At 41.0% G+C, this 27,619-nt stretch overlaps 1 protein-coding gene across 3 annotated transcripts in view; it reads left to right on the top strand.

Annotated features, from left to right (window-relative positions):
• luzp1 (leucine zipper protein 1) overlaps positions 1-27,619 on the top strand; it is a 50,746-nt gene that overhangs the window by 9,878 nt on the left and 13,249 nt on the right. For 2 of the 3 annotated variants that reach the window (XM_006798487.3, XM_087832805.1), the window contains exons 2-4: positions 9,093-9,149; positions 24,565-24,919; positions 25,037-27,263. In XM_006798487.3, the coding sequence (XP_006798550.1) occupies positions 24,788-24,919; positions 25,037-27,263 (2,359 nt within the window). In that variant the 5' untranslated portion in view covers positions 9,093-9,149; positions 24,565-24,787. The remainder of the gene's footprint in view (positions 1-9,092; positions 9,150-24,564; positions 24,920-25,036; positions 27,264-27,619) is intronic. The other variant, XM_006798486.3, reaches the window with a different exon arrangement.

Here is a 27,619-nt window from a genome sequence, read left to right as displayed (position 1 = left end):
ATGTGTATGACCTTTGCTTCCCTTGCTTGACATGACGTTCCTCCTGAGTTTGTTCTTTTGCTTTCACCCACAATATTTAAAACTGCTAAGATGTGTTTCTTCCCCTCAAGGCATCCCTCCTCATATTCTTCCAGCCATCCATCTATTAACAAGTCTGCTTCTTTTTGGAGCTTTCGTCATTGTGGCATTGATGCATGCAGACTCAGACTGCTGGACTATTTTCAGCCTTTTCCCCCTCCTTTCTGCCCTTTCCCCTCTTCTTCCCTGGTTGGCTTTTACTTTTGAGGGGATCTCTACACTGCTGCCTTTTGTTAAGGGCCGCTGAGGGCCGGGTTTGCTGGTTTTCTCCTCCATGCCAACGTTGCTTTTGGAGCTCCTTCTCATGCTAGCTGCCCTGACCAGGGGAAGTGAAGCAGCACAATGCTGCTATGGTGAAGCCATAAAAATAGACTTGCTAAAGTGCAGCTTTTACTTCAAGAGCCATGAAATGCTTTTATGTCAGTTTTATGTAGTAAGTGGGAGTAGGAAAAAGAAGAATTTTGGCCAAGGAGAGCTACAACTAAAACTTATTTTGGGGTGTTTATTCCCCCATTAGAACAGTCGATCTAGACAGGAAACAAGAGGAGTGTGTGACATGCAACCAAGTCAGGCTGGGAGACTGTTGGAAGTAATTTGGATATTTGTTTTGAAGGATGTGAACATTTCCAAGGTTAGTGCTTGCACCACTGTCACTTAAACACCAGCTTGTGTTCTGGAGTTACACCAGTAATGTATGACTGTCTCCATTTCCTTTCATGTCTGAGGGTTTGTACAAATTCAAAACAGTAAGCAATATACCCTTATGGTCTCTTAACCAGAACCAGAACAGACTTTATCTGCTTGCTTTTAGCTATATCTAATTGAATTATACTTGTAAAATGATGTAAAGTGATAGCGCTTCTGCATTTGGCTCTCTATGATGTTAGTGAGAGCAGATTTGCTAACATGGTTGTCTCAGGCACACAACAGCCCCAACGACCCGCTGTTTGAATCGTATATCGGCATTGTCAGTATTGCAGACGATGGATGAAATGAGTTGCACCGTGGCTCCAGTGTAAGATTAAGGATTTGAACTGTAAATTGTGCAGAGCTACTCTAACAAATTCATAGACTTGAAATGAAAGCATAATAAGTCCCATTTAAAGGTTATTTTACATGATTAAATGGATGATTAGTTGAAAAATGCCAACATAAAAGCCGATGATGATGCCATCAAATCAACAAACCAGTCAAGAAATTCTCTGATAATTTAATTGGGTGCCAGTCAGTGACCTTCTAGCAACCACTGGTGCAAAAATGTGTATTCCCTAAGTGGACATGAGTAGTTGGTGCAATTGATTCACACGGGCCTAGAGACCATTCAGTGACTCCCTGGTAACCACCAGTGTTTCCCCTGACTTGTTTGCAAGTGATTATGGGAGTTTCCCGGCAGTTGCAAAGAAGGATGCACCAAAAACCTCCTTACCAGGTTGCCGCGGTCATAAGCAGTTTACGTCGAAGATGCTGACTTGTCTGCAGAGACTCAAAAACTACTCGCCAAGTGGCAGTGAAACTGTGAAAAGTAAAGTTGCATCAAAGTAAAAGAGGTGCCTTTTCACTGTAACAAGCACATTTTAAGAGGAACAACTTTTACATTCTTCATTTACAGTCACACTTTTTCAATTTAGAGCTCGAATAAATGGCAAGTATTTGCAGACACGTTGGTGTCCTCCATGCACATTACGGGTGACTGTGGGATTCTGTTAGCAATCCAAGCATTCATTGACCATTGTCACTTAGCAACAGCCAGCAACCACTTGCCAAGCATTCAAGGAATATGCGTTTTTCCCTAATGAACAGAGGTTTCCAGTGGGTCGCTGACTGGTCTGTGTGACTGAGGCCTTAATGTGCAAATCACTTAAGGACTACGGCTGTGTCGAGTTCAGTGGGACATTCTCAGACCAGTTCAACGTGTTTCAGATAATACGGTCATTACACACATACTCGCCCATCTGCTTAACTAAAGCAGACACGCACAGCCAGTCTGGCCATGCCCGAGTCATCAGCTCTTCTCCGGTGGTCCCTTCCCTCTAAGTCAACATTTGGATTACTATCAGAACTATCAAAAAACACAAGTAACCTGTTTGTTCTGATTTAATTTTGGTTGTTTTATTTGTCAGCATACGCTCATTGTTGCACGATACACTTTTAGACTTGAGCATGTGGCTCGTCCTTGGCTGAGGTTTTTGTGTGTGCCGTGTGTGTGTACATGTGGACACGTTCAGACACTGAAGCCACACAGGAATCCCATAATATCATTCCCGAGTCCCTGAGTGGATCATTTGTGCACTGTGGAACATTGTGGAATACCAGGCATAATTTATGATCCAACCTTCAGCCGGCTGCCACGCTTTCTCACAGCGTCTGGTTTATTTGCAATACTAAGCTGGTTTGGCTGTCCCCACCCCCACCCCACCTCACAGTCTCCATCACTCTGGAGCAGAATATTTAAACGCTGCATTTTAAGCTAAGGAGTCAAACATGCGAATCTGAGGCAATGAAATGCGATTTGGTCTGTCATCCTGGGAGATGTTTAGTTCTCTGTGTGGGTAGGCATCCATGTATATATGTGCGTGTTTACCCACTGTGGTGACGTGTTTTGACTGCCCAGTCAAATAAGGGCACAGCAAAGCTTGATGCCCCTGTCAAAGTGCTCACCCACTTGGCCAAACCTGTAGTCTTCACCTTGTTTTCATTCTTTAACCATAACTATACTTTTTTTTTTTCTTCTTTTCTCTTTCCAAACCAGCTCAAATCTTTCATATCCCTACTTGTTTTAAATACTCTCTCTGTCTCTGCCTCCCCCTTTCTCCCTAGGTGTGGACTGCGCAGAAGAATGTAGTAAAATTAGTATTTTATCTCTCCTGCCAGCCAGCTGTACTCTCAGACATGCCAAGCATTTGAGACACAATTGACCTTAAAAGGAAACAATAGCAGCCTATCAATTCTGCTCTGCCAGTCAAGCAGTGGCTCATTCGTGCAAAGGCAGGGTCCACCTCGTGTGCGCAACACAAGGAAGTGTTTGGAAACTGAACTTTGGAACTGGGAAGTAGGAGAGTCACAGTGCACTCAGCAAAGAGTTTTCCTTTTAGTTTATAAAGTGAGTGTATAAGTCTTTCTTGTTTAGCGTTCTCAGTGTGTGCTTGTTGAAAATATAACGTTTGACTAGGACTACAGAATTAGTTTACTATGACTAACTCCACCCACGTAGCTAGTAATGTTTTTGTCGGAGGCTTACCTTTGTTCACAACCTGTTATGGTGAATCCAAAATGCTTACTCACATCATGTCACAAATTTTTTTTTTTAGTTTGTTTGCTTTGTTGTTTGTGTTGTAATCTCTCAGGGCAGCAGTCAGTGTTTCGGGGCTTCCAGCACATATCCTGATGCAGGCTTCCTGTTCTGTTCATTGCTTACAGCCCATGAATGCAGATAAAATGTACAGTAAAATGCAATTGAATGCTACGTCATTACCAGACAATCGCCTTTCAGCAAGCACATTTCTCTTTTACTCTTCATGCACACTGTTTACCTGCATACAATCAAAACCTGCTCAAAAACAACCGCTCGGCATTACCCAGACTGCAAATGGGAATCTTCTAATACCAGGATTTTGAGTTGGTCCGAAATGAGTTTGCTATTTTAAAAAGCAAAATTTAGATTTTAAATGAAAGTGACAGTGCTTGTGTGCCTGAACAGATAATGTTTAGATAAAATTTCAGTTTGCATCTTCATATTAAAATCTGTGCCAAAAATCACCTTCACCTACCTGAACATAGATATTTTATTTCGTTAAGAGCCTCGGTATGAGCAATCAAAGGATCCAAGCAGCTACATGGAAAATTCTTGAGACAAGCGAAAAAGAGAAAAGGTTTGATTTTCTGTTATATGATTATAAACAGTACAGTAAATGATATAAGTTCATTAAATTTGTTTTTTAATACCTATAATATAATATTATTATATTGATATATTTTAATATATATAAGAATGTATGTACACCTAATTATTAGTCCTTTTTTATCAGCATTACACTTTATTTTCACTGCAGTTTGGGAGAAATTGTTAAGTTTAATAATTTATTTTATTATTAATATTTTGCATTGATACAAGCTATAATTTGTCATGTATGACTGAGCTGAGAATGAAAGTAACCGTAAAAACAAGGATGTCAGGGATTCCTTTGTTCCGACTAACATTTGTTAAATAAATTTTGAGGTTTAAGTGGCTGTTGTTTAAAAGTGTGATGGTTTAAAGTAATTAAAAGGATGAGTACACTGAATCGGTTCATAAAATTAATTCCCTGCAGTATAATTTTTCTGATTCCTATAGCAGGAGTTTATTCTAACCAGTCAATTTGACCTTTAATGACCTCCCCATATTTTGCCAAGTTATCATGTCAGGAAGTTCCTGTCCTCTTGAGTGGTGGCGTGAAGCCAGTAAAGTCGTTCTGTGACATTGCTAGCTGTCATATTACTGTTGTTGGATAATGATTAATGGTACAAAATAATCTGCCCTTCTAGTGAGAAGTAGCTGTGAATGCCTCAGCTGTTATTTGCGGAGCAGGGAGGGCTGCAAGGCTGTAAGTCATTAGATATTAGGGCAGGTTCTGCAGGTTCACGGCGAAGTTAAAGAGGTGGATGATTTTCCATATGACAGCTCATCAGCCTGTTAACAAAATTCTTGCTCCACCTTCCTGCTCCACTATAATAGCAGCAGGAACGCTGTTGGCAGCAAATGGAAAAACAGCCTCTTTTTCTGCTCTTCACTGCTGTTCCCTCCTCCTTTCTCTTGCTCGCTCCTTCTGTCTGCTGCTTTGCTGTTTCCCTACCGTTCTCCATCTTTCTCCTCACTCCTGGTTCTTTTCTCTTTGTGTCTCTTTCTAGGCATCTTATTCACCATGTTTGATTTGGGCATTCCTTTCCCCCTTAGCAGACAAAACAACCTCGGACCTAACTGAACTGCAAGCCCCAGTGTGCACACACATATACATAGACGTCTACACACACACACCCTTTTTCTAATCACACACAGGAAATGGGCTCCCGTGCAAACAAGGAGCGCCTGGAACCCAGGATGGCGTTTGAGCACTTGAAATGTTCTCTCGTGGAAGAAACAGAACCTGAGTTCTCTTTGTCCTTCTTTGGTTCTGCCTTGTTTCATTTATTTTATTCAGTTTATCTGTGTGTTGGTCATGTCGTCCATGACGTTAACATTGGAGTGAAACAACAACAACGTGTCGTAAGTTCGGGTGTTGAAAAATAAACTTTGGCATACTGCATGTGAAAGTGAAAGCCGAAGTTCTGAAAAAAACATTAAGAGATACTGCATAAATCATAAAAGGATGATAAAGGCACAGTAAATGACACATTGTGTGTTTATGAGGAATTTATTGGAGGAAAACCCCTTAACAGGGATTTCTGCCCTGTTTCACATAGTTAATGCTGTGTTAACACACTGTGCATGTAATGAAAACTAAATACATGCTTTTACTATTATAATATGGGGGAAAATAAATAAACTTGGTCTGAAAAAGCAGATAAGGTAACATTAAAGCTAATTTAATACAAATGTATCCTCACTTTCCACTTTAGTCTTTAGAGGCATTCTTTCTTGTTCAGTGGTGTTTCTGTGTGCTCAACATTAGTCATTTTAGAGGCTCATGCTTACGGTGCCGCTGAATCGTGTCTTGTTTAACTGAGAGATTTTTCTAATATTTTGTCCATCCCATAAAAGCAAGTTTCCATAATGCCATAAATTTCAGTGGCTGCACGAAAGCTGAGTTTATTGCAGGGATTTTTGCAGTAGACTGCATTTACTGCATTGCAGTAGAGCTAGGTGTACTTTTTTTTTTTTTAAATACAAGTCAGACATTTATAAGACATTTTCCTGATACATAAAAAGTAAAAAGTCAGTTTAAACTTGTGTAAATGACACATGATGTAAGGAAGGGGGAAAACTGTATTAGGAAGCAAGTTCAGTACACAAAGAATATCTTTTCCCTATCTGGCTTTACTCCAGATAATGTTAATAATCCCACTGTTTAAGATCATAACAATATATTACAGCTTAAAGAACAATATAAGAAGTTGTTTTAACATTATTTGCAGCAAACAATTCAAAAATCAAGGAGTAAAGATGCTCCTAAAATGTTTCTTTTAATGCAAATTAAACTTGATGTAAGGGAAAGAAAAAAAACTGAACTGGGGTTTGTATTAGGAACCAAGTTTAGTATACCAAGGATATCTTTTCCTTATCTGGCTTTACTTATCTGGATAACTGTTTACAGATGATAACACTATATTACTGCTTATAGAACAATATAGGCACTTGTTTTACGATTACTTGCTCCAAATGGAGGGAAGAAAAATCACATAGATGGCTCCTAAAAATGTATTTCTTGATTAATGCTCCTCAGCGAAAGCCAAAAAAGACATCTAGACCCTATTACTACATGCACAGTGAGGTCCATGGGCCATCGAAGGAATGAATTCACTATTTTAGGGTGAACTGACACTAAAAACCCCGGCGTTACCTTGCTAAACCCCTAAAACTTCTTTGTAGTAGAGCCCTCAGGTGTCTGATGGGTAAGTCGCCAACACGCATTCTGAAGGAAGCTCCACCTCACACTATTTCACTTAATTCTGCTGAGTAGAATGATGAATTCTCCACAACCTGTGTGTATAAAGGGAAGCAAGTGGGTGTGAGGGATGAGCAGGAGACAGCTGTTTTTAGTTTTCCTTGGTTATGGGCTGGCTAACCATCTGAACTTCCTTCACACACACGCACACAAATACGCAACTCAACAGCAAACACAAAAGCAGACAAACATGGGTTTATAATTTCTTTGGGACCATAAAAAATGTGTCAAATCTGATCAGTGAAGTCATACGTTTCAATTATAATCAATTTCATTAATCACACACTCTCGTTTTGTTATGCTCAGCAGAATTACACATTTGGTTTACGGCAGTGCTGTAATGTCATGAATCGTGAGAATGTCAGATGATTCAGCAAAACCCGTGTTATACGGCTGCTTTCATCAGTCGAACATGACATGGCTGAGCGCAGAGCTGCTGGGTTATCTCCTTCCTCCGGAGTAAAGATGTGAAAGAACAAATAGACTCATGGAAAGGGGTTGAGAGTGGCAGGATCAAGTAAAAGGCAAGTGCTCTGTGTCTGTCAGAAGGTGCTTACATGATCAAACAGTATTTGAGTACATCACTTGCCACCCTTCCTTAGTTCAGCCTAGGTTAAATAAAGGGAAACTGCTTTACAGTCTCTTATATAAAGTGGTAGGAGAAGTAGTCTTTTTTGATTTTGTTTTTTTCCAATGATGGCACCTGTCGCACTTTGATAGTTAAATCAAAACCGAAAACTTTTTCCTGCCTTGGATAGTTTATCATACTTTATCTTAACCAGCTGCCTTTCCGCCATGTACCTGCATCAGTAATTTCCATCCACCGTTTGCTCTTCCTGTCATACGGAGTGCTCTGAGTCACTTGTTTACATTTGGGTCGCGTGTCGGCAGCTGCTCGTATCTCCTCTTTACATACCTTCTTACCCCTGTTGCACACATTGGCGTGTTTCCCCTTAAAGTGGTGAAACAAGTTTGTTTCCACCATTCCAGAAACAGTTTTTTTTTTTGCATATTTTGCCAACTACTCTGCTGGTTGTTGAAGTAGCTCTTTTTTTCAGGTGCTCATCAGCATCATCAGAAGCTGACACGTGGCTCTCGGTCTCAGACATGCCTGGCCTTGTCTTGTTGTTGTTGTTGTAGTACATGCTAACAAGCATAAAAGTATTGTGTCTGTATCATTGATATTGTGATGCTTTTGAACCTTTGTCATGTAAGGATACTGATGATATCGCAGATACACCAGTTGCTAAAATATATATATTAAAAAAAATGAACCTCGCTCAGCCATGGCCTTGAAGCTCCCACATCAGCATGTTGTAGCTCATTTTCTTTGATCCATTAGACAACAGAGGGTAGATTTTTTTTTTTGAAGTGTGGGATCATTTGCTTGCTAGAACAGACATCCAGGAAATGAAAAGAAATATTGAGCGGGTGTAAACTTATTTTTGTGCTTCTGGGGTGGTTCATGCTTAACAAAGTCTGAGAACCACAGATTTTAGAGGATTTGTGTTGTTCTTTTTAATCATTCATAAAAACTAGTGTCAACTCCACAAGTATTTTCCATTTCCCTTTTTGTGGGCAAAACAGTTACAAATCAGAGCTTGCTTTCTTGTTTATGAGCCTGCTCTGTCTTCATCAGGATGGCATTTGTGAATTAGATTCTCAGACTTTACATTGTTCTTCATTTTCCATGTCTCAAAACTCAACCTTGTTATGTCGTAAATAATGTTCCCTCTCTGATGTACAGTTACAAAAGTGAGCGTCCTGCTGCTGCTTACAGTTTCCAGCAGTGTTCCCTTTCTCTTTCGGCCCAGACCTCTACTTCATTTCTCAGCCTTTCCTTCTCATCCTTTAAATTCAGTCCAGACTCGGGTCTTAAATCTGGATTCTCTGCGCTTAACCAAACATATGGAATGCTACTGTAGTGGAATGCTTCAAGTCTGGGTTGTTTCTGTGTGAGTGTGTGTGTGTGTTTGCACATGTTTTGAAGCAGATGAGAGCTTCTAGGATGATGATGATTATGATAATGGTGCGTGTGTGTGTGTGTGTGTGTTTACCAGTGCCTCCCCAGAGAACTGAATAGGGCCTTCTGTTGTCGTGGCCAAACATTGCTTGTCTGCTCATGCATGAGTCTATTGCAAAGCCTCAGAATGTGCCCCATATCTGAGCAGTTAGCTCATTCTTAGCCTCTTAGCTTGACTGTGAACGATCTCCCTTACAGTGACTGCTTTGTCAGCCCGGCCGCCGGCCCCGGGCTTTGTCAAGTGCCAAAGATAACAATGGCGAAAGATGGCATGAGTGTGTGTGTTGATATAATGATGACCAGTGCTTCCATTTTTACTAACCTCACGCCCTCTCTGTGTGTTTTAACCACAGGATGGAGAGTCTGTGGAGCTTGATTTGCTTTAGAGGAAAGGATGCATCTTAAATTAAGTAAGTTGTGGGAAGTTCTTTGTGATTTTTAGGATTTCTGCCAGTGTGTACAAGCCCTGCAGCCCAGCAGGCCTGCACTTACACTCCTGCCAATCTAAGCCGATTTTTTTTTAAAGACATAATCTGCAATCAGGAAGTTGTCTAATATAGCCTCTTAACCCACTGTTCTTGTTAACTATTTTACACAAATAAGCATTGAGTGACCAGGCAGATGTTATGACCCCATACAGTTTTATCTGTAAGGCTGATACGTCTCCACTTGTGTGAATAAAGTCAACTGTGATTTCGTGCTCGCCTTCTCGTCCTCTAGTTCATTCCTTTTCATGTCTAAAGTGGAAAATAAACTATTTGGTGTTTCTCTTCAGCCCTTTCCAGTTTACAGCTCATACGGCAGCACTTCTTCTTTGACACATAATTACCAACTGACATTATAGTGGATGGATAGCACCATTAGTTGAGTGCAACATTGAGTTGTGCCAAATCAACCTCTTCTGAGATTGTCAGGCTTGCTGTTTTCTCGCGTTCTCAGCAGCTCCGGGGACAGAAGCTTAGTTTATTAGTTAAGTTTGAAGTTGAGTCAAAACCTACCAGAGTATTGCAGTTGGTATTTAAATGCATTAGGTCACTAACCGTGTTAGACAGCTTCTCAGTTTCAGGCTAGTCTGGTTAAACACTCACATCTTTCCCTTCACTTCTTCTCCTCATCCTCCAGTCTTGCCTACTTTTCTTCCCTTCCTTTCCCCCTCCTCTTTGCCTCCTCGCCTCCTCAACCCCTCCTCTACTCTTTTGTGAGTCTGTTTCCTGTTGGGCACAAATGCCGGCGCCGCATTTCCTTCCCTATAGCCTAAAGTAACACAGGAGTGGTACATACATGTACAGTTGCAAAAAAAAAAAATGCAATTTCCAGTAAAATACGGTTTGATATTCACTGAGGGCAGAGGAAAGGACAAATGGTGTGACTAATAACACACAAGCACACAGAGGGATCACTCAACGTAAGTGAACCTCTAAATCTTCAAAAGCTACTGTGAGTCAAGTTTGAAATTAAAAAGATCAAACACAGTGCACAATGCAATGCTCACAGGAAGCGGGACCTGTATGAGCACCAAAACAAGATGAAGAATGCTGAAGGGGACATCAAAGTTTGGGGCTGCTCTGCTGACTCAGAGCCTGGACCTAAACTCAAATTTGTTTTAAATATTTTTTAGAGGACAACTTCAAGGCAGCAGTCCTTTTTCCTGAAGTGGTTGAGAGGTCTGTCCACAGTTTAGTTGGAAATGTACGTTTGTTGTGACCTCAAGGCATCCCAGAAATCCTGCTGAACTGAAACGGCCTCGTAAGGAAGGATGTTCCAGAGTTCCTCCTCGCTGTTGTGCAATTCTCATAAGAAGCTGCAGAAAATATATAAAGGAGGCTGTGTGAGTAACTCAATAACTTCAATGAAGATCAGGTCACATTTTATTATGAGTCATAGCAGACAGCCCAAAGGATTCGCAAACTTTATCTTCAAACTTCATTCAGTGCTCAGTGGGCGTGTGTGGGTGTCTGCGTTCTTACGTCAGATTAGTCAGCAGACAGTGTGTATCACTGTCTTATCACATCTCCTCTCCTGTCTGCTCCCACAAGTGTGTAAGGTCAATATGTGGCCAGGGCGTGTTCTGTGTGTCTAAACCGAGCTGCCATTAAACATGTTTATTATTCTGAATGGTAATCCTAAAACTGACCATTAAAACCAACATTAAAACAGGAAACTCTGAAGGCACTTCCCCATCCTATTTACATCTCTCACTTACAGGAGCATGATTCTTTTAATTTATGAATGATTTATGCTTTTACACTCAGTTTAGTTTATCATTTGTTTTTGTTTTTTCCTTGATGTACTTTTGCAATCTGCAGTTACACGCTGCTCTTAGTTAGAGCGAGACGTTCTGTAAGTACCGCATCATTCCACGGGGACACACATCTCCTCTGAAACACGTCATCATTTTACCTTCTGCTACATCTCCTCTTCTCCCTCTTTCTCTCCCCTCTTCCTGCAGCCACTGCTGCATTCCTGCTGCAGTAATCCACTCTGTCATCTACCTGCTCTGCATTCTATACAGTCACTCCCCTTGTTTCTCTCCCTCTCTCTCGTCTTAATCTGCTTTTTCTCTGTCGCTCTGTCATTGCTTCTCTTCCATTATTGCACACGTTTCACTCTGCACATTTATTTCGTCTGAGCTCCTCTGCTGTGTCTCTTCTCCCTGTATCTTTCTTTTTCTTCTTTCTCCCCCTTCTCATCACAGAGCCACTGAGGTCTCCATTCAGCCGCAGCGGGCTTCTAATGCCAAGGCTCAGGCTGATGAAGCACTGCCAAGCTCTGCCAAGCAAACTCTGTGTGTGCGCGGCCTGTGTTAGGATGGGAAAACGGTGAATGAACAGGATGCGGAGCAGCCAGGCAGAAGGTGGAACGGCTGTATGTTAAGAGCTATTGATGTGTCTGAATGAATTGACCGTGGTTGTCTATTAGCTACCGCGAGGCTTACGCTCAGAAAATTTCCAATTCATAATCGCAGGAGACTTTGAGGATCAGCTGTCATTTCCTCCTCTTATCCGTGCAAGGGGAAGGAAACAGAAGTGCAGCAGGAAAGCAGGAGTAATACAGTGAAGGTGAAGGGAAGGAAATTGAAGGAAAGCAGTGACAGAAATGGGCGGCTGGGGTGGGACATTTAGAGGTCACATGAAAGCAGATGATGGTGGCAGAGACTGATGACAAAGGAGAACAATAGCTGGGGTGATGAAAGAAAATAATGTATAGTAATCAATTATTATTGATGTCCTTGGCCTTTTTGGAGAAAGGACAATTGCTGCCTCTGTAGATTAGTTCTATTCATATAATTCTTCATTAGTTTCATTAGTAATTGTCAATCACTTTGAGATGAATACATGATTTCTTTATTGTGTTATTCCTTTATGTGAGTGTTTACACCACAAATCTTAAATGGAAATGCATTTTTGTGCCCCTCCCTGTAACACGTGGTGCAGAGTTACGCGTTGCTCAGTTTGTCTAAAGACACTTTCCTCCCAGAGACACTGCAGAGCATTAATTGCTATGTAAATATTTAAGTGTGTGAGCTAGGGAGGGCACGAGACCAGTCTGTGCCGAAACCAGTAAGAGTTAATATGGTTGAATAATTATCTCTTGTACTTCAGCATAAACATCAATTACTGGCATTTAAAATGTTAACAATATGTTTTGCTGATAGGACACAGACTGTGTTGAGACATCCTCAGAAATGAATTAGTAAGGTTGATTTCTGTTCATCTGGACGCAACGTTTTCAGTGGGAGAAACGTTTCATCACCATTCTGATTCCTTCAGTCACAGCAGACTTCAGGTTTCCTCAGCCTTATGAACAGTACAGCTGCATAACAATCAAAACCAGCAGCACTGTATAACACTGAGCCACGAGATCAGTTTCATAATCATTTCCTTCCTGCAGTCAGCTGAGACTGAAGAAGTCACTTGGATGAGTGACGAAACGTTTCTCCCAGAATACGCTACATCCAGATGAACAGAATCAACTTTTGGAGTTTCATAATCATTGATATGCAAATTGTTTTGACCCTTAATCAGCGGCCACGAGTGCTGTTTTCAGAGAATTGGGGATAGGCTGCAATCACGCGATGGTCCAATAGTGAAAAGTGAGCTGATCGGAGGGTCAGAACAACCAAGACATGCATCTCAGTGGCTTACCAACCCCAAGGAATGGGTCCCTTGGTACAAACAGAGCAATACAGTAAATGAATTTAAGTGCCAATAGAATTGCAGGGAATTATACATCTGGGAAATTAAACAATCACTGGCTAAACGGATGAGCTACATTGTCAGACTGGACTCCTCAGTCTATTTACACCTACAGGCCAGTGGCCATTCTTTCAACTGATGAGGATTTGTACATGCTGGGCATGAAGGATTGCAGGTTTGCAGTTCATAGGCAATTTATGTGAGAAATGGAACGACCACTTGAACCCAGGAGCGAAGCCTAGGAGTACATCTTTACCTACTTACAATGCTGTGATTCCAGTCATTCCCCATTTTTCTGTGAAAAGTACTGATGGCCATTGGTAAATACTGATGACAATTTGCATCTCAATGATGTTGAAACTGAGCTTGTGGGTCATTGTTAGGAAATGGTGCTAGTTTCAGTCATTATGCAATTGTTCTGTTTTTAAGGTTAGGGAAACTTGTCAGCTGATACTCAAGAAGTCAGCCCAGCTGTCTCCAAACACAGTGGTAATGTGTATTTCAGAATAACACCACACAAGGATAGTATTTTAGATTTTAAAGTTACTCAACCTTAATTTCAATCTTGATGTTGATCTTTTAAGTCATGCAGTTAGTTGAGATTGTATCCTTCTTCTTCTTCTCTATGTGAAATAGAGCCTGATCGATATATATGCTCATTGCTGGTCTGCATATATAATGGCTCATATATGAGGCAGACGAAAACAGAGTAATACAGAGCATACACCAAATAACACTGCTCGATTCTCCAAATGTTCAGTAAGCAGATGGATTCAGTTCTGTATCAGCAGATGAGGGAGAAAATACTTAAAACTTCAAAAAGTCTAAATATGGAAAGAAGAAATGGTATTCATGACTCTAGCTCTCGCCTAACTTCTGTCTGCCTCACCTCATTCCTTTTCTGCATTGCTCACACTTGTTCACATAGTGTTGTCTCTTAACAAGTGTCATCATGTTGTGATGTTTTCACGTTCTCTTATCAGTGTTAAACGCTGACACAAACGCATTCCTTTAGCAGCAGTTCATCGTCACACACATCTTTGCGTATTCGCACACGCTCATTGCAACATGAGGATTTCACCTGTGCGTGCTGAAATTGTTTGAACAGCTGTTATTCTACCACAAAACTGCAGTTCAGCTCATTATACTCGAGGCTGATGCTTTAATGCTGCTATGACCTTTAGCCCCCTTGCTCTCAGGTCATGTATGCTATCAACCAACTGTGTGGATGACCCGTTGCAATTTAAAGACTGAACAAACACCGAGAGAAAGTTGTGAAACTAAAGCGACTTGAGAATCGGAACTGGTTTCAAAAAAGCCCATGAATAGGTTTGCCTATTAGATGTCTATTCATGCTATGCAAGCTTATTGAGAAAGCTCCTCTTTCTTTCTCTGTCTCTTTCTGTTCTCTAATCATCTAATCACAGCTTATACTAATTTCATGGTATGGTTTCACAGTGGCAAAAGTCTTCCCGTCACTTTACAAGTGGGACTTTCTGAGGTTTCATTTTCCTACGAGCGGCACACCCACACACCAATACAGACTGACCCATAAAATCTAAAAATGCTTCAGGTCAAAGTTCATGAGCATGACAAATATTTTGTATTCCTCTTTTTTTTCATTACCACATAGTGAATGCTTTACTAAGATTTGAACTTGCCTTTTATGGACACTTGACTCTTAATCATTACTCATGTTGCTTGGGGATGGCTATTAATCGATTTAACTGATATAAAGCAGTCATCGGTGCTATTCCTCAATTCATTTCTGAGCATGTGGATTCCTATTATGGATTTCAGAATTAAAACATGCTGTTATTATCTTAATTAAAAGCTGTTAAATGTGTTACACAAAACTTCAGGAAAAAGTCGACAACATGCTAACGTTTCAGACTGGTGGCCTTTGTGAGAGAGAGAGAGAATGGATATGTTGAGTATTTGATATTCACCATTTAAACTACATTATAGTGGTTTAATAGCACTGAATTAACTTGAATGGTGTATTATAACTGGATTTAAACACATTTTATGACTCAGGTGTGCACAGCTCCGTTTCCATGTGTCTGAGTCACTGTTTTGTAATTGGATTTTATTATGCTTCCTTATTGTAATTTGTTAGCTCCACAACAACCGCACTGTTTGTCAACTAACGTAGACTTTGATTTTCTACGTCGTCGGCAGTTTAGTTTGGAGTCCGACCTATATAGGATTTGTGGGACAGATATTGTCACCAGTTTTTTTTTTATTTTTATTTTTTATTATCATTATTTTGAAAACAGATTTATCTGCTGATTTGTTTCTTTAAGACACACGAGATGTAAATGCATTTCTTAAGATTTGTTATGCGTTGTTATTTATTTACATTCTCCCCAACACTGCTCACATCAACTAGTAGTTGTGTTTGTGGTGTTCTAGATGTTTGTGTTTCCAACAGTGACATTGTCAAATGCCCTCTGGTGGACAAACTATGTAACGTCAATGCTCATAACATGGCTGAAGGGTGTTTCTGCCATCTCTTCTTTACTTATTTTTATTTATGTCGTGTTTAATGTGTAATATCACAGACAAATCAGCAGCAGCAGAATCCACTCTCTTCATAACAATGCCTACTCCATAAAAGACACTGGATCACATAGCAGTGCTATTTGGAAGGGTTGGTGACCTCTGAACCCAAGCATGGAGGCTAACATGCTAAGGGCATGATTCATTAGAAGTAGGAAAATATTTCTCTGGAACTATGTGGCAACTCAAATTGGACAAAACTTTAACCAGAACATCAAAATGAAGGTTTTTCTAAGCTTGCCTTTGTCTTAAATACAAGTGTCCATACACACAGCTATTTACATATGTCAGTGATTTAAGGCACTTTCTAACTTTGGAAAACATTAAGTATATGTTCTCTTCAGCTGGCATTGTGTTTAATAGTGCTCATGGGTATTGATCAGTGGTTGTTGATCAGTGGTCATGACAATTTGCATATTAATGATCAAGGAACTGACCTCACTGCCCATTGTTCGTTCAGTGGGCTAGTTTCAGCTAACGTATCTCCCACTGAAAATGCTACGTCCAGATGAACTTTTTGGGATTTACTTACCTGGATGATTGAGCAAGACAAAGAAATATGTTGGGTTATACAGATGTCTACCGGAGTGTCTGAAAGTTAGTCTTTAGTATCAAAGGACTTTACAAATCAAAAAGTTGGACTGGGAACAAGTATGCCACACTTTATTTTTTCTTCATGATAAGAATGTACCACATGAGCAAAGTTTATAGAGTTGATAAGGATCTTAAGGATATTAAGCTCATTGACGAATAGGCAGGTTATGGATATGAGTTGATGCACACAAAGCAGTTAACTTTAATGCTCATTTTCTGAATGCTTTTTGTGAAGGACTAAATACTTTGAGCAATTCTTCAACATACTGAATCTGAGACAGAAATGGGATCCAAACATCCTCAGTTTAGCTTTCCTGGATCTTAATACCCATGTGGACCTGCATGTGCCTGGCTAAAGCAGGCTAGCATGGTAAAAGCTGTAATGTTCAAAGCTATCTATCGCAGTTACCTTCTTTAGTTTATAATGACAACATTCATCAGTTGGGGTAGCGTTTTGCCAATGGGCGTTTTGAAATGTAACTTTTGATACTTCTTTTATAACTGTACCTCAATTTCCCCACCGACCTCTGCCTTTTTAGCAGGTCACCATCGAAAATAATGGCTTGTCCGGTTAAATAAAGGTTACATTGATTGTCTTGTGGCATAGTGTGGTATTGAAATGAAAGCACCGCCCGATTCTAGTTCAGCTTCAGTTGATATCCTTACAGTACATTACACAGTGGACATAAAGTCATACTAGTGGTTAGCTTGAGTTAAGAAGGTTACAGACTTTTTTTTTATAAAAACTATTATTTACAAAAAGTGCCTCCTGAAGATCATTCACGTAACGAGTGAACGGAAAATATATTTTTTGTTTTAATCTGATTATGATCAATTTATCAGGTCTGCGGTAAAGAGATTTTTTTTCCCTGTTTTTATTCTTCCCCTCTAAAGAAAAACCGAGGTATGAACTGAAACCACATCCCAGAATTGAAGTATAAACTGACCAGTAGTTTTGGAGAAGCCAGTCAGCCAGTTGGCAGATGTATCATTGTGGCCTTTTTTTTATTAGAAGCTGCCTGATCAGAGTAGGCCTGATTCTTCTAATTTGTCAGCACTGACACTGATTTATAGCAAGTAAAGAGACAGCTCTGTGTTTTTAATATCTGTGTGCTCTTGGGGATCAAAGAATCCATGCATTTTTGAGATATTTTGTGTTTCTGTTGAACTGACTAGATTTAAGTTGCTCCAGATCTCCTTGGCTGCAGATCTGCCCGAGGACAAGTTAGCTACTGACTGGCTAGTATTTTCGGGTGCTGAGTTTTAAATAGAGCATCAAATATACTTCCCCTGCTTCCCCTGCTTCTCTCCTTCTGTGTTGCAGCAACAGTGACTTGTGGATGTAATCCTGATTTCTGTTGGAAAACATGCTACAATTAACTGTTTGGCCATAAAGATTAGGAGCAGAGCCGAAAGAAAAAAAGCTCTGGGAGCTTTGAGTTGAATTCAAAGGCACATCTTCAATCAGGTCATAACCAGAGAAGCCAAAAATGTAGTACATGTTTGGAACAGCAATACTCTTCCAACAAATCTGACAACTCCTCTTGCTTTTTTTCACTCACCCTGCCACATCTGTCTTACCCTCTCTTCCACCTCTTGTGGGCTTTCTCATCCACATCCTCCCTCTTTCCCCTCCCTCTCATCTACTTATCATGCCCATCCTCACAAGTGTAGTGGTGGTTTAAGCCCCAGCAACAAGGCCCTTGATGTAGACAGACAGGGGAGGGGAGGGGATAAGAGACCTAGAAATGGGTATGGGTTACTAGGCTCACAGGGAAGAGGATGGTTAATTTTCACCAAAGCTTTCAAGCTAAAACTGACGGACTGAGAAATGTGGGTCACAACCATAGACTGGTCACAAGCAGAACTTTTACTTACCTTAAGCATAACCTTTGACCACCTTTCAGCTGGACAGACCTGATACTGATACTCAGAAAAATACTCGATGCAATTTTTGATACCAAGGGGGATAAAATTAAGTAATGGGGGTGGGGGGTTGATTAAACAAAGATTTGAACAACAATTGTCCATACAAATGTTATAGCTGCTACAGTGTTGTTTATTTCCTGTTTCTGTCTAGTTGCCAGTAAACTTTCCTCAGCTTCAATCTGGCGCTTTAACTGAAACATAACACTTTTTACAAACAAATGATTGTGTTATTCTGTTAAAATAACAATCTGTTGTGACTGATAGCATTTTCTGTTTAGCTTCAATATTAACATTGTTTTATTACCAGCCAAAGCCACTGATGATGACCTAATAGATTTATTGTGGGTAATTGCTAATCATTACATGGCTAGCATTAATCTGTTTGCTGGCCACATTAACAGTTATGACAACAGTTTAATATTTCAGTCTTGTTGAAATGGGAGCTTTACTGACCTCTCGAAAGGCCTTATAAATGCCAGGGTGTGAGTCTTAAAGATGCTTCTAGTCTGATAGCATTTTTTATTATTATTATTAATTAGTATCAGACAATTAATTTTTCTAATTATCCTACTCTGTACACATGCAGTCTATCGTACCTGTACTACTGGGGGACAAAAGTAATACCATCCCATTTTATGAATTTTGGTATCAAAAGGTAACATAAGTATCTGTTCTGGCGATATCGCTATAACCTTTTTATAGTGTGACAGATGACAGATTATGCATTTTTCTTCTTCTGTCTTTTCCTTTTTTGTTGCTCTCCATCTAACTAACAAATGTTGGTTTTTCACACTATCCAAAGTCTGTGCAACTTGAAGTTGAAGTTAATTTTACATCTTAAGAAAAAATACATTTATACAGTTGCTGAGTAATTCCATCACCTACCAATCTTTGGAAGAATTAAAAAAAAAAACCTGACGTATCACCTTACCTTGTTTTAAGGGGACACAAAATCATCACTAAGATGTGTTTTAACATTGAGTGATGTTCTCCTGACACACAGACAGCATCTGCTTTGTTTTTATGGTTGTGGTTAACTGCCATGTCCCCTTACATAAACATATCTATTTTTCTACTAGAGACGACGTTCTCTTTACCCACTATTTCACCACATTTCAGTACTTATACTGTGAATTGCCATTTCACTCTGGCGCTTAAGGAAAAATCCAACTTGCTATTCCCATCCCACTTCAGCTTTTTCTATTGAACAAGCTACACCGACCTTAGCTCCTTATCCGTTTTTCTGCTGAAGAGCAACACTGCCTTTCACTTCTTTACCATTTTTCCAGAAGTGGTGCAACACTGAAAGGGTGAAAGAAATGGAGAAAAAGCAACATGACAGCACAGGAAACCAAACATTATGGGATGCCGGTTTTCTCTTTCTTGGAAAAACGGAAAAATGCAGGCCAAGCATCAGGTCTCTCCACCATCTTGTGGCTTCCACTCCTGCGCCAGCATCCTTCCACTGCAGTTGTCCTTTCACTCACTCACTGGACACACAAAATACACGATACATGTCACACATTTAAATATTCAAACTGGCAACAACCCCCCTACATGAAGATGTGGTTGAGGCATTTTGATTGGACTGGAGCCCTTCTTTAACTACCGTGTATGAGGCAGAGAAGCTTCAGGCCCATAAGTTCCAACCCAATGTCAAGTGCAACAGAGAGGTGATTTTTTTTTTTTCTTTCTTTCCTTCCTTCTCTTTTTCATGGAGAGAACAGAATGTACTGAAGGCAGCAGGCAGGCAGGAAGAGAGTGGCTAAAGCCTTAATGATATGGTGTATGATTGTAACCTTGGTGTGTGTGTGTGTGTGTGTGTGTGTGTGTGTGTGTGTGTGTGTGTGTGTGTGTGTGTGTGTGTGTGTGTGTGTGTGTGTGTGTGTGTGTGTGTGTGTGTGTGTGTGTGTGGACCTCTTCTACAAAGCTTTACTTCTGTATCCTTCTGCTGTTCTGTGACTCCTCAGAACAACAGTAGTCCTGGGAGGCCCCTCTGCTTTCACCTCTTCTTTTTCTCACCCTCTTCTCTCGTACGTCACTGTTCGGCCCTTCCATTGCATCTTCATTCGTCTGTTGAACTGGACTGATTCTTATTTTCTCTTCCTTGTTGCTCAGAAATTGATCATCATCAGATGCAGATGCAGCTTAGGCCTGCTGGGCTGCTGGGTTACTAATACGCTGGTGCGAACCTAGGCGAGGAAATAAATAGTTACTAATAATTTTTACAATTGACCAATTTTTCTCTTTGTTCCCCTTGTGTAATATAAAAATTATGCTTTTTTTTTTTTTTTTAGCTGTATTCCCTGCAGGTGGCTGAATTGTTAGGATAAAAGAAGCTGTTCAACTTCTTGCCATTTGATTGCAGAAATTGGCACATTTAATTCTGCAACTTACAGTTATGACCTTTCTTGCCCATTGAAGGCACAGGTTTAAAGCCTGCAATGGCTTTAAAAAAGACTGGTCTCTGCTACAGTTGTGCGTGCATTACGTGTTGTTAATTCATGTGTATTGATAACAATGCCTTGACCATTTCACTTCCTTGTCAAATTCTTTGTCAGTTTACGTTGTTAAAACCTGACCAGTTTTCAGAATGAAAAAAAATGTCCTGTGTAGCTTCAGAGCTGTCAGAAAACATGCTGGCATTAAGAAAGGGAATTGATCAGCTTGTAGGCCTATGTTTGCAGTGCATTGGACAGTTTTAACTAGGCTTTAAGTGGAATTTGTTCTTGATTACTGAATGTTACCTGCTAAAATCACAGGGCATAATAAATTCATTAAAATCCTTAAAATGTTTAAATTCTCTTTATCATTTTTATTTTAATTACAAAACTAACTGGAGTACGGTGTTTCACTTGAATCCCATATACCCTGAGGGCTGAAGGTAACTGCCTGCTTGAACTGATTGGTAATTCAGTCATGCCTTGGTATCAGTAACACTGTGACCTTGGGTTTTTACCTTCACATGTTCCTGGTTTATTATTCCTTGCTTTTCAACAGCTATCCCCATTTCACTGGAACCACCTTCCATTCATTCTTGTCCATTTTAACACTAACTCTCTGACTTCCCTTTATTTCTAAAGAACCTCAGTGACTTATTCAGATGGCGTTTACGGTACTCGCTGAACTCGTGTTGCAATCAACAGTTTCCGTGCCCTCATTTTTGTAACAACAGCAAAATAGAGCATGAAGGTCAAGTAGTGGACATCCTGTCCACGTTTCAGGGAAGTGGAAGAGGCCGGCATCATATAGCGACGGGTTGAGCGCTCTCCTCATATACAGTCCTGTATCAGAATTGGGTCAGATAGTTGCAGGAGTTACCCAGGTTTGTCACGTAGTCAGAACAATGCCACCATTGCGAAAGGAAATGAATGGGAGGAATGTGTTCAGAAACCAATGACTGAAATATCTGGTTACCAATTGTTCCGATTGACCTGATCATCTGAGCAGACGGGCTTTTAAATATACTCTCTGTGGCTGGGCCGTAATTTATAAACCGTGTTCAACTTAGGAATACACTTCTGCGAAAAGAGAGAACTGGCCAAGGACAGCTTGTCAGTGTCCCGGATAGGAGCAGACAAGGTAGCATGAGGGACCGCCAGTGCCCTGGTTAGTCCATCATTAGGAATGCGTCTACATGAAACGGGTCAGTTTCCCTGCCTCAAAGCTCCTGCCCCCATCTAGGTTTTCCATAATTGTCAAACAAAGCACAGAACAGGGGAATGAAACTTGGAGCTGAGTTCAGAATACCTCAGCAGCCCCACTCCTGCCCTACTTCCTTCCCTCTTTATCCTCCCTTTAGCATGTTTTCATGTTCTTGGCTGTACAGAATATCCCACTGACTTATGAGTAGCCAGTTCTGGAAAAACAAAGGAATATAGAGACATAAACGGAGTTTTAAAAGTGCTTATCTGATCTGGATCTTGGATTGCAAAAGAAGGAATGCATGGTCTTTAACTAAATACTGCTTGGATTCTTCTTTTTCATTCATTCATACAGTAATTTCTTTAGTGCTCATTTTTGGCTTCCCCTCTCTTCCTCATCTTGTTTCTGCTCTCCGCCTTTCACCCACTAGCCTTTTCTTTCCCTCTTGTCTTGTCCTGAACATGGATAATGAGGCCCCAGGCCTGCCATAAGTGAATCATGTATGTTGATTGGTTTGGCAGAAGCAGGCCCTTGCCAGAGTCACTTTGCACGCACTGCCACCCCTTGAAAGCGTTCTGTTGGCCGTGCTGGTGTGCGTGTTAGAGAGAGATGAAGGGGAGACATGAGGGAGAGAGGGAGGTAGAGAACTGGCAACCAAATAAAGAGTGAATGAGAGGAGAGCTAGGCAGCCTGCCAAGACAGGAGTGTCTGGATCTAGCAAAACACGTTTATTAAGCAGGACAGGGCTTAACTGGAGCTGCTTTTCGGGACCAGATTTGGACACTAAGTCAGGATTTGGGATTATGTTAAAGATAAAGTTAAAGATAAAATCATTTAAAATAAATAAATAAATAAATGTGTTGGATTGTTGGTCAAGATCATAGCTTCACCAAACTGGTCATATTTCTACCTAGTTTTGCTGTCTAGAGCCTGAGGCACAGAAATTGTCATTTACTGGACTTTTTGTTTTTAGCTAGGTTTATCTTTCCTGCTTTGTGCTGAAGTCTACAGAGTTGTCTTGAACCCAAATATTTTTGTCAGAGTGTCTGCTCTTTGTTTTTAATAGATCGATGGGAATTTCTCTGTAATTTTACTCTGCTGGAAGGGGATCAGTCAGCACAGCTTTGGAATAGAGCGACTAGCTCTAGACAAGAGAGATAAATTGGTCTACAGCTCACTTAACAAGCCACAGCTGAGCAATGGCAGCGCATCAAAAGTGACTTATAGAGTAAGGTGTTTTGGCATTCAAATAGACAGCTAGGCAAGCAGTTTTCGCTCCAAATTCTTCCATTTGTCTTCCTTCATACTAAGCCCATGTTCTTTATGTCCTCAGTGTCTTACACTCCAGAGAGAAGATTACCAAACCACTAGACCTGATGAAAGTGAAAAATAATTAAAACCCTACAGCCAAAGCCTTTGAGTCCACATTGTGCTTTGTCATTAAGTAATTTTTGCTATACTGACTTTCAAAGCTTACTGCTTTAGTTTATGTTCAACAAGACATTTTATGAACTGCGGGCTGAGCGGTTTGGGTTTTTTACACCATCTGAAACTATAGAAAATATATTATTCTGTCTTGGCGCAAACCACTACGACATGTTTTACCATACTGTATACCATCCACATACATGGTTCAAAGAGGTGAAATGTGTTTGGTGAATTTACTGCACCGGTTGATGTTTTGCAGCAGTAAAAGTTATCTGCTTCAAAAGCAAACTGCAGTAGTCTTTTTATGTAGTGGTGTGTAGCTTCAGACGGGCTGCCTGAGCTGAATCCGGGGTAAGGAAGAGAGACTGCTGATTGTCAGGGGATTAATAAATGATGATGTTGTGCCCTGCCCTTAGGTCGATTTTCTTTTTTCTTTTTGCCCTGGTCAGAATCATTGGGGGGAAGGGACGTAATAGGGTCTAGAAGCACAAGCAGGAGAACTCACTGCTTGTGTCATGATTGACTTAAGTGTGTTGACAGTTAGATTAACCAAGACTCTGCCTACAGTCAGACTGTAATGTGCTAATATTCTGTGTTCTCATCGCACTGAGCCATGCTGAGCTTGCAGTTAGGACTCCCACTCTATTTTTACATCTTTGTACTAGCAACAGAAAGACACAGTGACGTAAATATCCCTATTGGCAAGAATTACAGTAATTCTTAATTGTCTAATCTGCACTTATGTTGGAGATAATTAAAACCTCCTTGTCACAGTGTTCTCTTTTTAATCGTTACTGTCTGAATGGACTATGAATGGTGTAGTGTTGAGACAGACCGGTAATGTAGTGGAGGACGCTGGTGTTATTGAGATATGCCACTGTCAGCAAAAGCAAGCAGGCAAGAATCGATATAGGATCAAGAGCAGGGACTCAGCATTGTTTGTGTGGATGTGGGAGCATGTGGAGATGTACTGAAAACCTTGTCATCCACTCGCATTATTTAAATTATGGGCAAGATGAACTGTATGGCAGTTTAGTGGCAAAAGGGAAGGGAGGCATAGTTATGGATTATGTTTGATTATCAAAGTAAGGAAGTGTATTTTTGACACATTTTTTTCAAATATGAAAAGATCAGCTGACTGTATGGTTTTTCAGAAAAAAACTGTGTGTGTGTGTGTGTGTGTGTGTGTGTGTGTGTGTGTGTGTGTGTGTGTGTGTGTGTGTGTGTGTGTGTGTGTGTGTGTGTGTGTGTGTGTGTGTGTGTGTGTGTGTGTGTGTGTGTGTGTGTGATACATGACTTGTGTGTGGCCTGTCCTTATATGGTCTCCGTGTGCGTGTGGCACATGGTTCAGTGAGCTAATTTCTATGTTCTCTGACTTACTTCCTGTACTTACTGTGTTACTTTTGAGAATACAAATGGTTGTCATTGTGAAATTATAGATGACTAAGTGTTCTCTCTGTGCCTCCTACAGATGACAGATTTGTCTGCTGAAAACCACTGAGGGAATTTTGAAGTCTTAAAGAGACGGTGGCAAAACGAATCAGAACAGCCTAACAAGAAAAAGGAGCTTTTCCTTGACAGCCTAAAGAACTTGGTAGCACAACGGCACAGATGTGGACTCCCCAACAGATTTTCATCAGATAATCTGGACAACATAGAAACTTGGTCGATACAATAGAAAGAAATCTGGAACCATGTCAGATCATAAAGACATGACCCATCGCCACCTGAAGCACAAGCTGCAGAGTCTTGGCCGAAGACTTGATGAACTGGAAGAAGCAACAAACAAGCTACAGAAGTCTGAGGATGAGCTTCTTGACCTACAGGTAAGTTGTTGTGACAGTGTGGGGAGGGTTGTGTGTGTTTGTGCATCTCAAAAGAATGACTGAAGTGAAAAAGAAACGCAGTACATGAAAAGAACTGTTGTACTCTCTCCTCTGCAGGACAAAATTATCCAGGCAGAGGGAAGTAACTCGTCCCTGCTTGGTGATGTGGAAGCCCTGAGAAAACGTCTCTTGAAGATTCAGGGGAAAGATGAGGAGGTACGTAAAGCTGAGGATCTTTGCCGCACAGTCAGAGAGAAACTGGAAGAGGAGGAAAACCTTACGAAAGAGCTAAAGGCAGAAATAGAACGTCTTCAGCGACGGATGGCTGAACTCGAGAAACTGGAAGAAGCTTTTGGGAAAAGCAAGTCTGACTGCAGCCAGCTCTGCCTTAGCCTCAATGAGGAGAAGAACTTAACCAAGAAGCTCTCATCTGAGTTGGAGACACTAAAAGCCCGTTTGAAAGAGGTGGAGGGGTCTGAGACAAAGCTGGAGAGAACGGAGCAGGCCTTGGCTATGGAGCTTGAAAAGCTCAAGGGATTCACCCAAACCTTTGTGAATGAGCGTAAGAGGCTGCTAGAGAAACAAAGAGAGGATGAGAAGACCATTCTGAAGTTGGAAGAAAAGCTGGCGCACCAGAAGAATCGCTTTGGCCTGTCAACGGATTCTGGCAGAGCAGATTTCATGAGCTCAAGAATTGAAGATGAGCTAACATCCACAGCGCTCTTAACAAGTAAGCTGGCTGGACGGAAGAAGAGCCTTGACTACTCAAAGTTGTCTGAGAATGAGAAAAACAGCGGTCTTGAAGGCTCGCAGGAGGACAACAAAGTAAAGGAGTTGACACAGGAGGTAGAACGACTGAAGAACCGCCTTAAGCAGTTGGAGATTGTGGAAGAGGATTTGAAGAACTCTGAGTCCAAAAATGGTGAGCTTCACGAAAAGTTCCAGATAGAAAGGGACCGAGTTCGAAAGTTAAATGAGCAGGTGGAACACCTCAGGATGCAATTGTGTGGAAAAGGCGGAATCGGAGGAAATGGAATTGGTAACTTGGATAAACACGGCAATGGAAGCAGCACTGCTAAGGTCATTGAAAATGGCAAAGTTGAAAATGAAGAGACTATCCTGAAGGGAGGGTTTAGACAAGAAAAGCCTAAATATAGAAGTGCAGCAACTGTCCCAGAGCCAAGTTCCCCAAAACATAGGAACAAAGATTTATCTCCTCAGCATAAATCTTGGAACAAAGATTTCAGCAACTCTGAGAAGGGTTCTCCCAAGTCAATGAGAAGAGCCCTGAGTCCTGCCCAAAAGAGAAGGACACCCAGAACTACAGCTACCACAAATTCATCTGATAATGGAATACGAGATACAGTGCGAGGAGCTGAGGAAAAGCCAAGAGGAGCCACATACAGCTCTGTGAATACAACTTCTAGTGATACCAAGAAGGTGTCCGTCCTTAGTCGATACCCTCCAGCAGCTAATGACCAGAAGCCACTAAGGACAGCTCACAAGCATACAGATGACATCAAGAAGAGCAGAGAAAAGTTCTCAAAACTGTACGTAGGTAGTGACAGTGAATCTAACAGCTCTGATGTCGTGCCTGACAGTACCTCCAGTACCATGAACAGCATCTCTGCTCTAGAGAAGGAAACGGTGCCTGTCTCCGATCAGGAATCAACAGACCAGATTCAGGAATCTGTATCTTCTTCTATTTCTACTATATCCAAAGCCAATGGCTCATACACAGCCTACAGATCTCACATCAATCCCTTGCTGCCCAATGACCAGGGGTCAGAGGGTCATTCTTCTGCCTCAGAAACAGAATCTACTGGATCAAGGCCATCTGAGCTGGACCCTACAGCTGAAGCAGCTGAGGCAACTAGCACAGCTGTAAGCAGTAGGACTGTAACCTCCAGGTATTCTAGATACCCTCAAGTCCAAGACTCGCATTCAGAGGGTTCCTCCTCCAGGAGCTCTTTTGATGAGGAGCTGCACAGCCGGTCACAGGGAGCTGAGGGAGGTCACCAGGGATCCATGCATACTCCAGCAGGGATTGAAATCCAACGAGTATGCAGTCCTAGAGAGGCACTGAGGTCAAGAGCTGTGATCAAGCCTGCTATTGTGGAAATTGACAGAAAGGAAGTAATGATTTCAGAACCCTTGCCTACAAATGGGAAACCCAAGATCTCGACCAAACCAATAGTGACTACTACCAATAAAATCACCAGTAGTATAACCATCTACCCAAATGATCCAAGCTCTTCCAGAACCAGCAGTCGCAGCAGCAGTGTGTCCAGTGAACCTGCGCCTATTAAAGAACGCCACACATCTACCAGTAACATCGTTATAGGTACGTGTCAACAATTTAGAACGATCTAGTTAAACTTATACTGCATTTTTCAGGACAGGATCTAGATACTAATTCTAAATAGTACAGTAGAGACAACATTTTATTTGTTGTCACTAGAAACCTTCTAATTAGTGCTCACAACTTGCAGCACTCACAAAACTGTAGCACACTTTTTGGACAGGCTGTTAGGGTAATTAAACATGCTACAAGCCCCATTATTATATGTCCAGAAAGTGGTGCATGGTGAACACCTATCAGTCATCAGCATCTGCTTCCCCAACATTAAACCTCAGTAAAGGGTTTTTTTGTAGCAGTCTGTAAATGTGCTTTTGTCTTCTGTAAGGTTGGGTGTTTTA

The sequence above is a fragment of the Neolamprologus brichardi genome, chromosome 19, assembly GCF_056152115.1.
Source record: "Neolamprologus brichardi isolate AB-2024 chromosome 19, ASM5615211v1, whole genome shotgun sequence".
In the NCBI taxonomy this organism is placed as follows: domain Eukaryota; kingdom Metazoa; phylum Chordata; class Actinopteri; order Cichliformes; family Cichlidae; genus Neolamprologus; species Neolamprologus brichardi.
This window is presented reverse-complemented; position numbering and strand designations above follow the sequence as displayed.